The sequence below is a fragment of the Myotis nattereri genome (genome assembly GCF_964212035.1).
Source record: "Myotis nattereri genome assembly, chromosome: 8".
NCBI lineage: Eukaryota > Metazoa > Chordata > Mammalia > Chiroptera > Vespertilionidae > Myotis > Myotis nattereri.
The window spans coordinates 14,565,010-14,581,055 of NC_138083.1; the positions used below are offsets into that span (position 1 = coordinate 14,565,010).

The window sequence follows — 16,046 nt, forward strand, 5'->3', positions numbered from 1 at the left end:
TTAAATACTTAGCGCGTTTTAAGATCCAGTTATTGGGAAATTAGAATATCCGATATTGGTTTTTTTGTTATTGTTTGTTTTTTGAGAGAGAGAAACATCAATTTGCTGTTCCACTTATTTATATATTCATTGGCTGATTCTTATATGTGCCCTGATCGGGGATCGAACTGGCAACCTTAGCATATCGGGACAACACTAACCAACAGAGCTACCCTGTCAGGGCAGTATCCGCTGGTAAAAATCAGCTTATTTACACAGTATTCATCTGACTTTTTAAAATGTTTTTCAAAGTATTTGTTTTAAGGAAAGAGCGAAGTTGGATATTTAAAGTGGTAAAATTTTGCAAATGTTATATTTCTTTTAGTTAGAGGAGTGCACATTTAACAATTAAAAGCATTAATTCCTTCCCTCTCACACATGTACTGGTAGCTGTGGAATTTCTCTTTTTTCTTTTAGCAGTCCATTTTAACATAGAAATTCCAACTTTTATGATTATATCATACAGAAATAAGATATTTTCAAGAGCTTTTGTGTAGAGATTGACCACGGTTGATTTCCAAAAGTGAAATACTGCACACAGCCTAGATGAGCAGTGAGATAAGAATGGTGCCCCAGCCAGCGGACTAAGGGTCCCAGGTTCGATTCTGGTCAAGGGCACATGCCCAGGTTGTGGGCTCATTACCTAGTAGGGGGCATGCAAGAGGCAGCCAATTAGTGATTCTCTCTCATCTTGATGTTTCTCTCTCTCTCTTTCCCTCTGAAATCAAAATATATATATATATATATGAAATGGTAAAGTTATGATACATCAGTATTGTAGAATATCATGCAGTTACTACAGTCCTTGATTTCAGAGAATCTTTATTGACCTGGTCAATGTTTACATGGTAACTGAGAATTGAGACCTCAAATTCATAATAAAGTCTGTGCACATAAAAATGCACCTAGAAAATACTGGAAACATGAGAGTGGGTTTGAGTGGGATCATAGGTAGCTTATTTTTCTCTTTATATTTTCCTGTAGTTTTAAGGGAGCGACAATGAATTCACATTTCTTACATAGTTTAGGAGGAAATTGCTTTTAACTTTTGTTCATCTACTTTCTGATTTTTTAGTTAGGCCTTTTTACTCTGCCACCTCTCTTTTAGAAGCAATAAATGTGGAGCTTTCAGACATGTGCCAGAATTATAAACACCACCATTTTGTGATGGTGTGTTGGTTCTGAACACAGCCTAACTTTTGGAAAAATAATATACTTTATCAACACTGTCACTTACTAGATTTTTTTATTCCTTTTGTGTGTATGTTAGTCCACCAAAAGTTAGTATCTTTAACATTGTACAAAATGTTGACTTAAGAGTTGTCTGAACAGGGATTTCAAAGTGCTTTGATTTTGGCTGCATGAAGAGTAGTCTGTTGAAGTCGTCTTTCTTATAGAGAACTTTCTTCCAAAATTAATATACTGTATATACATGATGTCACTGAAAAATACAATTACATTTGTGTTTTAGCAGGTGTAAATGATGGGTGTTGATGACAGTCCCATTTGTTTGCTTTATAATGCAATCTCTCCCCTGGATGGAGTCCTCACTCGTAGATTAAGAGTAACCGAGCCAATACCACTCTAGCTCCAGCTCCCTAAGTTGTACTGCAGCTGCTACAGACAGAGCATGCTGAGGGGGCCTGGACTTGTGTATGATTCATGTTTGTTTCTCATTAACGAATATGCCCACCCTCTGCCCCAAATGGGACCTCCTTAATGTTCTAGTAGCAGCTAGGAAAATAGGCTCACTTGAACCCTCTTTGACTGAATGGATTTTTCATTGTTTTTCTTAAATGCCTACGCTTCAGAGGCTATCAACTGCTTAAATGCAGCCATCGACATTTACACAGATATGGTAAGACATTACCTTGCTTGAGTGACTGTGGGGTGGACTCCTTGAAATGGCTTAGAGCTGTAATTTTTTTTTATCTTGTTCCTAAACTGATTGGCATTAAAATAACTCTGTTTTTTGTTTTCCCCCAGGGAAGGTTTACAATCGCAGCCAAACACCACATTACTATTGCTGAGATTTATGAGACTGAACTTGTAGACATCGAGAAGGTAAGCAATGGGTCACATTCTCATAACCTTGGTGTGAAGCAGGTAACTGATTCCAGGGGCTCTTGCCTCTTCCAGCAGAGTTGAATGGAGTAGCGTGACAGTCATGCATGGCTACACGTGGAAGTTTTAGGGGCTTGGTGGCTAAGGAGTAGAGGAACTGTTTTCCTGGAGTAAGTATTTGAGATGAGAGCTAGTGAAGATTTACTTGCCCTGTCTGCTTATGTGATTCATGTTAGAATCTTCATCTCTTTTGCTGAGGCTTCTGTGACCCTGGGAAGGAAGCTTAAGTACTGTGGGCATTTGCACATCTTTGTCTTCAGGCCTTGAAACCTGGGGAAGAAGGTAGCTGAACACCAATGTGGTCACATATCTGCTTCACTCAAGCCTGGCTTTTTAAGTGGTGGTTTAGACTAGTACAGGCATACCTTGGAGATATCATGGGTTTGGTTTCAAACCACCACTCTGAAGTGAAAAGCACAATAAAGTGAGTCACACATGTGAATTTCCAAGTGCATATGAAAGCTATGTGTACACTGTACAGCACATCCTAGTATAGCATCGTTTGTTCAGCGTTGTTCCATTGTAACGATGAGATACTGTAGGAACTTAACTCTTGTGTATATTAATTGGCCTATGGTATAATTGGTTACGTTATGTCATTTCACTTTAGGTGGTAGAACCTATCGACAACATTAAGTGAGGATTTACTGTAGCCTATGCAGTGTGCAGTGGCATTATGTCTATTAAAACAGTGTATATACATTAATTAATAAAAAGGTTTTATTGCTAAAAAAACAAATCATCTGAGCATTCGGTGAGTCCTAATCTGTTTGCTGGTTGGATTATTTTTTGATGTTGATGAAAATGCAATATCAGCAAATGCAATAAAACAAGGTATGCCTCTAGTAGCAAAAGAAAAGAGGAAGAAGGAAACACCTTTTGAGAGAATACTGTTTTCCAAACATTGTCCTTGGTAGCATGCCATGAATGTTACCACATTTCAGCTTTATGGCTATGGAAAAACTAGGACTCACAATGGTTCCACTGCCTATGCTCACTCAGACTGGAACAAGTGGATCATACGCAAAGCTGGCCCAGCACTGTCCTATCTCCTGCTGTCTTCTCAGAAGGGATCTCCTGCAGGGATGGAGTATACCCCGGTGAGAGGAAAACACATTGGCCACACTTCAGAGGCTGCCTCAACTCAGACTGGAGACAAGTGTTTATGTAAAGCTGTCCTCCTGAGTAGTGCGGATGACACAGGTGTGAATCAGAAAGAGAAATGTAGTGGAGATCATCACTCTCAGAATAATGAACACTAAACATACTGAAAGATTCCAGTTGCCTCTTATCTCACTGGTCGTGGCTGTGGCACTGAACAGTTGTCATTCTTCCTCTCCTTTGTTGTACTTCTTTCTTGGCTTCCGGAACACGTCTCCCACTGGGTTCTCTGGCCACCTCACTGAGCGCTCTCTTCCTGACTCCTTAGCTGGTTCCTTTTCTTCTTCTCACCCTGTAGTGTGACCCCAGAATTGGGTCGTTGTCTTCTCTCCGTCTTGCTCCCTCGGTATGTCTATCTGTACTCACTCAGGATCACAACTTTAAGTACTGTCTGTATCCCAGGACTTGCAAATCTGTCTGCAGCCTAGACCTCTATCTGAGCTTTAGATTCCTATGTCCCCATGTCTGCCAACCTCTCTACTGTAGTCTCAAGGCAAGCGGGTGTAAAACTGAATTCTGACCTGGCCTTCCTTCCCACCTGATGTTCCCCTCCACGGGCATACTTGCCTTTTCTCTTTCTCCACATCCAACCTGTGAGCAATTTCTGTAGGCCCTGTCCTCAAAATTCCTAAGTCTCAGCACTTCTCCCTGTCTTTATCGGGGTGGCCTCAGTCTTGGGGAGATGAGCATTTGTGTATCATCTTGCCAGCTGAAGCCACTGCATCAACTCCTTGTCCACAGTGGTCAGAAGAGCACTCTGGAGGCAGAAGTGCTTTGTGCCATCTCTGCTGCCAGGGCCTGGGTGTTGGGGTCCAGCCCCAGCAGGTCCAGGGGTTCCCAAAGATGTGGACGGAGTCGGTGAAGAAGGAATGACACGGAGACAGCATTCAGTTGATCAGCATAGCGAGGTTCTTTTTTTATTCTCCTGTTACATCTGTATTTATACCATTTGATTTTAATCCTATCCATTCTATTCCAAAGGTTAGGGTGTTTGTTATCTCCATTCCAAGGTCACTACTCTATTGTTCTGTTAAGCTACAAGGAAGTAACTGAAGGAGATTATCCTAAGTAAAAATTATGTAGCTTAAGTGAGATTGTTAGTAGTTAAGGTGATTAACTACCCGCCTGGCACTTAGTTAAGGGGTTTTACTGATTCCCTTCCTTAGTCCTGTTAATCCCTAACTCCAGGGAAAAATCCCCACCTGGGGAAACAACCTTTCCCGGAGAGGTGACCTTGGTTAAAACACATAGCGCTAAGAAGGGGAGCAAACATATTAAGAACAGTATGCCATATACGCCAGCTCCCTTGAAACATATGCTGTGCAGATGTTTCTTCCCTGCAGCGACTGTGTCAAGCAGCAAGGATGGACCGGCTTCCGGCACCTGGGCTCGGGCAACCACTTCACCACAGGGGTTTCCTTAAAATTGAGGGTGAATAAAATGACTTAAGGTGCACTCTTGTTTTCTTTCTTTATAAAAAAATTTGATGATTTGCCACGCAGCTTCTGAAACTTCCATTACTCACTACCCACAGTGTTCCTGCCATTCTGCGAGTTGACCAGTAGGTGACATCTTTTTTCATTGTGTTCTTTTTAAAAAAACAATTTAAGAATATTACTCAACCACACGGGGTTAGCTCATTGTGTTCTCTGATGTTTGGCCTGCTATGTTTAGAAACATTGCCTTCGCGTCTCTGGTGGGTCCATCAGATTTTGGTTGGTGTACTAAGTTTAAGTTTGAAAAAATCAGTTACACCAAGTACTTTATATCTGATTTCTAACAAATGAATTTCTTTCCTTTTAATACTAGCCTCTATATGTCGTCTGATTCATTCACAGATTTTAGATAGTGAACAGTGAAGTTTCATAAACTCACATTACTTCTTTGACTTCACGAAGTAAAACATGGAACCAAATAATAAATAGGTCCTTTTTAAATGGTCCAGAGGAATTATGACTCATTTCTGTCTTAAGTCCCTAGAGGACATGATTTAGTACTATTTGTTACTATTACATGTAGTGTGTCAGGTTCCTGTTAGGTCCTGTCTGGGGGTATGTGTTCTAAAAGAATCAATCCCATATTTAAAGCTATTTTACCTACAAAGTGGACCCTTACGCTTGAACCCTGGAAATTGCATTTGCCTTAATGACGAGGGTGCAGTCCTAGGAAGCCTTGTTTCATTTCAGGACCCATGTGTTCTGCAGCACTGTGCCACCTGCCCGCTCTCCCAAGGAGCCGTGTGATCCCTGTGGCATGCCACTTAAATCACAGGATAGTCAGCTGGGTTGTTTCTGGATTTATTGCTATGTGTGCTATTATTATCGGTTGCTTTGTTCTACTTTTTATGTTATTGTCTTTGGGACTATAACTTACAGTGGGCTGATTTCTAGTGTGTAAGGTTCTGCATATGCTTCATAAGTTTCACTACTTGTTAAAACTCCAAACTAGGTGAAACATCACAAATAACATGTGGCCGACCTGTTTACTCTGAAACTTCTCTAAGCCAGTAGATAAGCTTTCCTTTCAACTTCAGTCTCTGTCAAAACTTGGGAAAACTATAATTTTTTATTATTGGTTTAATTAGCATTATTAAAAACTAAATTTAAAATTTTTCTTATATTATAATAAACCTACCTGAAGTTTACAGTTATAACATTTTGATCAACCAGTATCATTATTTAATAAGTATTAGGCTAAACCAAATTGTTGACATTGGGCCTTTTTTGTTTTTTTAACCTCCAAAACAATAGTTCCATATGGTTCAACCCAACTCTATTCATTGAGTGCTGGGGTGCTGTAAGAACTGGGAAGAAAGTAGCCACATTTCCTCCTTAGGAAGAAGTTATATAACTGATCCTCTTTACAAAAAGATTTGGTCATGTTTCTTATGTTACCCTATTTATTACAGTGCAGACTAGTGCTGAATACTTGAGAATGAGGACAATTCGAAGAAGATTATTTTTGATTAATCACAAATTCATTGAAAAACTTTCCTGGGCATTCCAAACTAATCAAAATATTGGCAGAAAGGCCCAAGTCTGCTCTGGAGAAAAGAGGGAGTCCTGGGGAAAGGCATGGGTGTTCTCAAGAGAAAGAGTGAGCTTGCATATGTTTTGCCTTCTGAATTGTCATATGCTTGATTTCACTGAATCTATGCCCCACAGGACCAGAGCTTTGAGCTTTCCAGCCTGCACTCTTTCTTTTCCACTTGACTATGAATTCAGCACCACATATTTTAGAGTGAAAACAAGACCTTTAATCTAGATGACACGTAGGTTATTAGTGAGGATAATCTGTGCTGCTTTAGCAAACCTTAAATCTAAATTTAATAGGGCTTCACATATCTCAAAAACAACAATCCAGCGTAGCTATTCTGGGTTTGGCAGTGGTGGGGCATGGGATTTAAAGCCCATTCTGCTCTTTGTAATTAGTTAGGAACCAGGCTGACAGAAGTTCTGCCACCTTTAGCTCAAGGCTTCCATTGCCACTCTAGACTTGGCTATTGCCATTCTGGCTCATGAGAAGGGAAAAGGCCTGGAGAAGGATGCAGAGTCAGATGTATGGACCAAGCCTGGAGTAGTTTACAGCATGTTTGTTTATATTCTATTGGAAGGAATAGGTCTCATGGCTTCTCTAACTGCAGTACAGGCTAGGGAAGTGGTATAGCTGGGTATTTGCCATGGGGGAGGGGGATAAGAGATTTTGATGGACAGCGAGCAGTCTGCTGCCAGGCTTCGAGAGGTGCATGCATTTTTGTGTTCCCTGAATAAAGTAGGCCAAGTTGTGAAAGGTTTACTATTGGGGTAGGTTTATCTATAAGAAAAAATAGCCATGCAAGTGTAGTTTTTTAAATGCAACTCTTTAAACAAGTAGTTTGAATAAGATATGTGTGTGTTTTCAGGCTATTGCACATTATGAACAATCGGCTGATTATTACAAAGGAGAAGAATCCAACAGGCAAGTATTACTTTTCTTAACATAATTAAATGGATTTTTGTCAAGTGTGATAAAAGATAAATGTTTACTATACTCTGTTAGCGAAACGTACTGTACTGTACCAAATGAAAGTGTACTGGGATGTCACTTTATTTCTCTGTTACTTACTTTGCTTTGGTTCTTGATTTCAGTTCAGCTAACAAGTGTCTGCTAAAGGTGGCAGCATATGCTGCCCAGCTTGAGCAATACCAGAAAGCCATCGAGATCTATGAGCAGGTGAGGTTACTGCTGTCTGTTCAACTTCCAGCAGAATTTACTCTGAATCTTTTTTTTTTACTTTTAAATTTAATTTTCCTTTTTATTAAGACTAATTCACACATTATATAATTCATCCTTTTAAGGAATACCATGTCTGTGGTGTTTAGTATATTCACAAAGGGTGTGTAACCATCACCATTTCCTAATTCAAAAACATTTTTATCATCTCCAAAAGAAGCCCCATTTTCTCCTCCAGTCCCTGGAAAGACTATCTATTGTCTGTCTAAGCGGATCTGCTGATTGTAGGCCTTTAATATGTATAGAATCATTCAATATGTGTGGCCTTTTGTGACTGGCTTCTTTCACTTAGTAAAATTTTTTTCAAGGTTCACTTATGCTATAACATGTATTAATTCATTCATTTTCAAAGCTGAGTAATAGTCCACAGCTTATCCATTTATCAACTGATGGACACTTGGGTTATTTTTATTTAGGGGCTGTTATGAATAATGTTCTATGAACATTTATGTTCAAGTTTTTGTTACGTGTATGTTTGCAGTTCTTTTGGCTATATACTTAGTATTAGGATTGCTGGGATATGTGTCAAGTTTATTTTTAACTTTTTGAGGAACTGCCAAATTGTTTTCCACAGTTACCACACTATTTCACCATCCTATCAGCAATGTACAGGGGTTCCAGTTTTTCACATCCTCACCAATCCTTGTTGTTTTCTGTTTGCTTGTTTGAGAACCATCCTAATGAGTGTGAAGCAGTCTCTCAATGTTTCTTTGATTTTCATTTCCCTAATGATTAGTGATGTGGAGTATCTTTTTATGTGCTTATTGGTCATTCATATATCTTCCTTGGAGAAATGTCTATTCAATTCCTTTGCCCATTTTTTTAAAAAAATATATTTTATTGATTTTTTACAGAGAGGAAGGGAGAGGGATAGAGAGTTAGAAACATCGATGAGAGAGAAACATTGATCAGCTGGCTCCCGCACACCCCCTACTGGGGATGTGCCCACAACCAAGGTACATGCCCTTGACCGGAATCGAACCTGGGACCTTTCAGTCCGCAGGCCAACGCTCTATCCACTGAGCCAAACCGGTAACGGCCTTTGCCCATTTTTGAAACAGGTTATTTGTTTCCTGGTTTTGAGTTTTAGGTGTTCTTTATATATTCTGAATATTAATCCCTTATCAGATAAGTGATTGCAAATATTTTCTCCTGTTCTGTGGGTTGCCCTTTTACTCCGTTGTTAGTGTTCTTTGAAACACAAAGTTTTAAGTTTTCCTTGACTCAAATTTTTCTTTGTTTGCCTGTGTTTTTCATGTCATATCCAAGAAATTGCCAAACCCAAGGTCATGAAGCTTTCCCCTGTTTTATTTTAAAAGTTTTATAGTTTTATAGCTCTTCATTCTATTTTGAGTTAATGTTTTGTATATGGTCTTAGTTAAGGATTCAACTACATTCTTTTTTACCTGTAGATTTTCAGTGTTCCCACCCACTACTTGTTCAATACACCATCCTTTTGACATTGAATGGTCTTGGTACCCTGTTGAAAATTGACCAATATGCAAAGGTTTATTTCTAGGCTCTCTGTTTTATCCACTGATATGTATGTCTGTCTTTATGCCGATATCACACTGTTTGATTACTGTAGCTTTGTAGTACATTTTGAAGTCGGGAAATGTGAGAGTCTTCCAAGGAACTTTGTTTGTCTGTCCATCCATCCTCACCCAAGGATTATTTTTCCATTGATTTTTAGAGATAGTGGAAGGGAGAGAAAGGGCAAGAGAGAGAGAAACATTGATGTGAAAGATACATTGATTAGTTTCCCTCTGCATGTGCACCCAGCCATGGCAGGGAACGAACCTGCAACCCAGTTATGTGCCCTTGACTGGAAATCGAACCGGCAACCTTTCTTCTGTGTGCACTTCTAAGCATTGAGCACACCAGTCAGGGCCACCTTCTTCTTTAAAGATTGGTTTGACTATATGGAGTTCTTGCATTTCCATATGAGTTTTAGGATCAGCTTGTCAATCTTTGCTAAGAAACCAGCTAGAATTTGACGGGGATTGCATTGAATCTATAGGCCAATTTGGAAAATGTCATCAAGTCTTACAGTCTGTGAACACAAGGTGCCTTTCCATTTATTTAGATCTTTAATTTTGTTCAATGTTTAATCGCTTTCAGTGTGCAAGTCTTGCACTTCTTTGGTTAAACATACTCCTAAGTATTTTATTCTTTTTGATGCTATTATAAATGGAATTATTTTCTTAATTTCCTTTTCAGATTATTAAATGCTAGTTTTATATACTGTAACCTTGCTGAACTTATTTATTAGCTCTAATTTTTGTTTTGTGGATGTTTTTATATACAAAATCATGTCATCTGCAATAGCGATAGTTTCATAACTTCTGCAATCTGAATGCCCTTTACTTCATTTTCTTTCATTTGTCCTGGCTAGAACTTCCAATACAATGTTAAATAGAAGTAGCAAGGGCACACATCCTCACCTTGTTCCCATCTTACGAAGAAAGCTTTCAGCTTTTCACCATTAAGTGTATTGATAGCTGTAGGTTTCTTAATAGATGTCCTTTATTAGTTTGAGGAAGTTCTCTTTTCTTCCTACTTTAACTGTTTTTATCATCAAAGGGTATTGGATTTTGTCAAGTGCTTTTTCTGCATCTGTTGAGAGGATCATGTGTTTTTTATCCTTTAAGTCTACTAATATAGTATATTTCATTGATTTTTATATATTGAACCAACCTTATATTCCTGGGACAAATCTTACTTAGTCATTGCAACGTTTAGGGGACTCCAAGAACATCTTTAGGTTCAGTAATCTCTAGGATTCATAGAACTCAGTGAAAGCTGTCATACTCACAGTTGTGTTTTATTATAAAAAGGATACAGATTGAAATCAGCTAAAGTAAGAGGTGCCTGCCATAGGGTAGGGTCCAGAGTTCCAAGTAAGGAACTTTCTGTTGTCCTCCCCCTGTAGAGTTGTACAGACAGCACTTCACCTAACAATGTGTGAAAGTATGTGTAGAGTATGGACAAGAAGGGAAGCTCACTGAATGTAGTGTCTGAAGTTTTTATTGGGGCTCAGTCATGTAGATGTGGTTGACTCTTATCAGGCAGGACATTCCAAGGATTTAGAAATTACCACCCAGGAGTCACGGACAACGGCCAGACCTCACTTTAGACAAATTAATCCTTAACTGTATAGTCATGTAATCCTTTTTGTAAGTTGCCAAAATTATTTTGCTAATATTTTGTTGAGGATTTTGCATTTATATTCATAAGGGATACTGATCTTTAATTTTTTTTTTTGTCTTGTGATGTGTTTGTCTGGTTTTGGTAGCAACGTAATACTGGCTTCATAGAATGAGTTGGGAAGTTTAAGTGTTTGGAGATTTTCCTGTTATCTTTTTGTTGTTGAATTCTAGTTTGATTCCATTGTTGCTGGAAAACACTCTATGGTTTCAATTTTTATAAATTTGTCAAGGTTGGTTTTATAGCCCAGAATATGGTCTTTCTTGGCATATGTTCTGTAGTTCTGCTGTTCCTGGGTGGCATGTTCTATGAATGTTACTTAGATTTCCTTGGTTGATGGTGTTGAGTTCTATATACTTGCTAATTTTTCTTTCTAGATCTATCCATTGATGAGCTTGGAGTGTTGAAGTCTGCAACTATTATTGTGGGTTTGTGTCTCTCTCCTTTCATTTCTGTCAGTCTTTGCTTCACATATTTTGCAGCTCTGTTGCTTGCTGCATACATGTTTAGGATTGCTATGTCTTCTTGGTGGGTTGACACGTTTATCATTATACAGAGTGAGGCAAAAGTAGGTTTATAGTTGTGAGTATGCAAAACACGGAATTTATTCTTGTATTACTCTTTATTAATTATTGTATTATTTTCCATATGAACATCTGTAAATCTACTTTTGCCCCATCCTGTATAGTATAATTGTCTTTGCTCTGAAGTCTACTTTATTTGATATTAATACAGCCTTTCCTGCTTTCTTTTGATTAATGTTTATATATGTCTTTTTGCATCTTTTTTCTTTTGACCTGCCTATATCATTATAATTGAAGTGAGTTTCTTTTTTTTCTTTTTTTTTTTTTTCTTTTAATATATTTTATTGATTTTTCACAGAGAGGAAGGGAGAGAGATAGAAAGTTAGAAACATCGATGAGAGAGAAACATCGATCAGCTGCCTCCTGCACATCTCCTACTGGGGATGTGGCCGCAACCCAGGTACATGCCCTTGACCGGAATCGAACCTGGGACCCTTCAGTCCGCAGGCCGACACTCTATCCACTGAGCCAAACCGGTTTTGGCTTTTTTCTTTTTTTAATATATTTTATTGATTTTTTTACAGAGAGGAAGGGAGAGGGATAGAGAGTTAGAAACATTGATGAGAGAGAAACATCGATCAGCTGCCTCCTGCACACTCCCCACTGGGGATGTGCCCGCAACCAAGGTACATGCCCTTGACCGGAATCGAACCTGGGACCCTTCAATCTGCAGTCCGACACACTGTCCACTGAGCCAAACAGGTTAGGGCTGAAGTGAGTTTCTTATGAACAGCTTATTGTTAGGTCATGCTTTTTAATTCACTTTGCTAATTAGCATATTTTGAGAACATTTATTATAATTACTAGAGGCCCGGTGCATGGAATTTGTGCACGGGGGCAGGGGTTGTCCCTCAGCCCAGCCTGTACCCTCTCCAATCTGGGATCCCTCTCACAATCCAGGACTGCTGGCTCCCAACCACTCGCCTGCCTGCCTGCCTGATTGCCTCTAACTGCTTCTGCTTGCCAGCCTGATCACCCCCTAACCACTCCCCTGCCAGCCTGATCGACACCTAACTGCTCCCCTGCTGGCCCTGATTGCCCCCAACTGCCCTCCCCTGCCGGCCTGGTTGGCCCCAACTGCCTTCCCCTCCCGACCCGGTCACCCCCAACTGCCCTCCCTTTCAGGCCTGGTCACTCACTACTGTCCTCCCCTGCTGGCCTAATTGCCCTCCCCTGACTGCCATCTTGTGTCCACATGGGGGTGGCCATGTTGTATGTTAGAGTGATGGTCAATTTGCATATTACTCTTCTATTAGAACTAGAGGCCCAGTGCACAAAAATTTGTGCACTGGGGGGGGGAAGGGGGGTCCCTCAGCCCGGCCTGTGCCCTCTCGCAGTCTGGGACCCCTCAGGAGATAACGACCTGCTGGCTTAGGCCTGCTCCCGGGTGGCAGAGGGCAGGCCCAATCCCTAGGTGCAGCCCCCTGGTCGGGCTCAGAGCAGGGCCGATTGGGGAGTTGGGGCGCTGCCCCCTGTCATGCACAGAGCAGGGCAGATCGGGAGGTTGCGATGCCACCCTCAGTCACACTCAGGGTAGGGCCGATTGGGGGGTTGGGGCACCACCCCCTGTCACACTCAAGGCAGGGTTGATGGGGAGGTTGCGGCGCCACCCCCGTCACGCAGAGCAGGGCCCATCAGGGGTTTGGGGAGCTCCCCCCTGTCACGCACAGAGCAGGGCCCATCAGGGGGTTGAGAAGCTCCCCCCTGTCACTCACAGAGTAGGGCCGATAGGGGAGTTGGGGCACTGCCCCCTGTCACACACAGAGCAGGGCGGATCAGGGGGTTGGGGTGCCACACCTTGTCACACTCAGGGCAGGGCCGATGGGGAGGTTATGGCTCTACCCCGTCACACACAGAGCAGGGCCCGTGGGGGGGGGGGGGAGTTGGGGTGCCGCACCCTGTCACACACAGAGCAGGGCCAATCAGGGGGTTGGGGAGCTCCCCCCTATCAGGCACAGAGCAGGGCTGATCAGGGGCTTGGGGCGCCTTCCCCTGTCACGAACAGAGCAGGGCGGATAGGGAGGTTGTGGCCCCGCCCCCTGTCACACACAGAGCTGCAGGGTGATCAGGGGGTTTGGGCGCTGCCCCCTGTCATGCTGATCCCGGTGCCGGGAGGCCTCGCGGCTCTGCTGATCCCGGTGCTTGGAGGCATATTACCCTTTTACTATATAGGATAGAGGCCTTGTGCACGGGTGGGGGCCAGCTGGTTTGCCCTGAAGGGTGTCCTGGATCAGGGTGGGGGTCCCGCTTGGGTGCCTGGCCAGCCTGGGTGAGGGGATGATGGCTCTTTGCAGCTGGTCACACACCCTTCAGGGTGGGGGTCCCCACTGGGGTGCCTGGCCAGTCTGGGTGAGGGGCTGAGGGCTGTTTTCAGGCTGGCGGGTGACTGAAGCTCCCAACTGCTCCTTTTTTTCTTTTTTCTTTTTTTATTCTGGGCCAGCTTTAGCTCTGAGGCTTGGCTCCAGCTCTAGCTCTGAGGCTTGGCTCCAGCTCTTAGGCCTCGGCTGCTGAAAGCAGGTGTCTGGTTTGTTTGGGTTCTATAATCGCAACACTGTTTCAACTCTAGCTCTGAGATCCTGGCTGGCTGAAAGCAGGTTCTGGAGTTTGTTTAGATTCTATATTTGTAACAATGTTTCAAACTGCAAGCTCAGGCTGGCAGCGGCAGACGGGGAACGTTGGCTTCCTCCATCACTGAAGCAAGCAAGCCTCATGTTCGCTTCAAGCTGCCTGGCTGCTGGCCGCCATCTTGGCTGGCAATTAATTTCCATATCACCCTGATTAGCCAATGGGAAGGGTAGCGGAGGTACAGCTAATTACCATGTTTCTCTTTTATTAGATAGGATTGTTATATTATGGCTTACGTTTGCCATTTTATATTTGTTTTCTATTTATGTTGTTTTACATTTCTCTGTTTTCTTTTTTCCTGCCTTCCAGTGGGTGCCTTACCTGTAGTGTTGTTGTTTTTTAAAATATATATTTTATTGATTTTTTTACAGAGAGAGAGGGAGAGAGAGAGAGAGTTAGCAACATCGATGAGAGAAACATTGATCAGCTGCCTCCTGAACATCTCCCACTGGGGATGTGCCCGCAACCCAGGCACATGCCCTTGACCGGAATCGAACCTGGGACCCTTCAGTCTGCAGGCCGACGCTCTGTCCACTGAGCCAAACCGGTTTCGGCTGTAGTGTTTTTGAGTATGGCTTTTTTAGTGATTGCTCTAGCTGTTAGATTTGTATAACTTATCATAGGCTAATGGGGACTTCATTTTATTACTTCCAATGAAAAAGAGAAATCTTACCTTTCTTTTTACTCTCTGTTCAATATATAACTGTCTTAAATGTTTTCTTTACGTACTTTTATAACCACAATTTTTGCTTCAACCATCAAATATAATTTAGAAAACTCATTGTATTCACCACATTTTGTTTGCTGTGTTCTTGCTTCCTTCCTGATGTTTTGAGATTCAGTCTTTTATTGTTTCCTTTCTGCTTAAAGAATATCCTTTTACCATTCTTTTAGGGTAGGTCTGTTGGCAACATATATTTCTGTTTTCCTTTATCTGGGAATGTTTTGATTTTCTTTTCCTTCCTGAAGCATATTTTCCTTGGGTATACAATTCTGGGTTGATGTTTTGTTTTGTTTTGTTTTGTTTTGTTTTGTTTTGTTTTGTTTTAGTACTTGAAAAAGTGCCACTTATGGCCATTGTGGTTTCTGGTAAAAAGTTGGCTATTATTCACATTGATTTTCCCCTGTAACCCTGTAAATAAGAGGCTATTTTTCTCTGGCTGCTTTCAAATTTTTTTCTTTAACTTTTAGTTTTCAGAAGTTAATGTGGTGTGGCATAGATAGCTTTGCTTTTATCCTGTTTGGGTTTCACTAAACTTCTTGAATCTGTAGGCTCTTGCTTCTTACCAAATTTGGGAAATTTTTAGTCATTATTTCTTATAGTATATATTTAGCTGCTCTCTTTTTCTCCTCCCCTTCCAGGTCTCAGAGGATCCCAATGTTAGACCTCATTTCATGGTCGTGTAGGTCCCTGATGGTTTGTTTATTGTTTTTTGTTGTTTGTTTTTTGTTTTTCAGTTTGTCTTCTCTCTGTTGTGGAGACTAATTTCTAATGTTCTTTCATCAATTTGTTGATTCTTTCATCTGTCCCATTTATTCTGCTGCTGAGCCCATCTCCTTTTTATGTGGTTTTGTGTTTTTCGGTTCTGAGATTTCCATTTGGTTCTTCTTTATATCTTCTGGGATTTGTTGTGAATTTTGTTTTTTGTTGATGTTGATTTTGCTTTCTGTTTTTTGTTTTTTTGTTTTGTTGTACTTTCAAGTGTTTTTGTATTACTATTTTGAAGCATTTTTATGAGGGCTCTTTCAAAACTTTTGTTATATAATACTGACATTTCTGCCTTCTAAGAGCTGTCATCTGTTGGTTGTCTTTTTTCATTCAGCTTAAGATCTTTCCCTTTTTTTGTATGGCGAGTAAGTTTCCATTGAAAACTGCACATTTTTACCCTAACCCTAACCTAACCCTGTTACTTAAACCTTCTCTGCCAGCTGGTTTTCTGTGGCATTGCCCTGGCTGAGGAAGAGTGTGTTGCCCTTTACTGCCAGGTGGAGGTTTCCCACTTGGCCTCCATTGACATCTGGGGACAGGCCCTC

The 16,046-nt window shown here is 41.2% G+C and overlaps 1 protein-coding gene across 2 annotated transcripts in view; it reads left to right on the top strand.

The window, feature by feature from the left end:
• Positions 1-16,046, top strand: part of NAPB (NSF attachment protein beta) — a 40,422-nt gene that overhangs the window by 17,773 nt on the left and 6,603 nt on the right. Inside the window, exons 4-7 of one of the 2 annotated variants that reach the window (XM_081097848.1) lie at positions 1,851-1,897; positions 2,026-2,103; positions 7,226-7,281; positions 7,452-7,536. In XM_081097848.1, coding sequence (XP_080953974.1) covers positions 1,851-1,897; positions 2,026-2,103; positions 7,226-7,281; positions 7,452-7,536 — 266 coding nt within the window. The remainder of the gene's footprint in view (positions 1-1,850; positions 1,898-2,025; positions 2,104-7,225; positions 7,282-7,451; positions 7,537-16,046) is intronic. The other variant, XM_081097849.1, reaches the window with a different exon arrangement.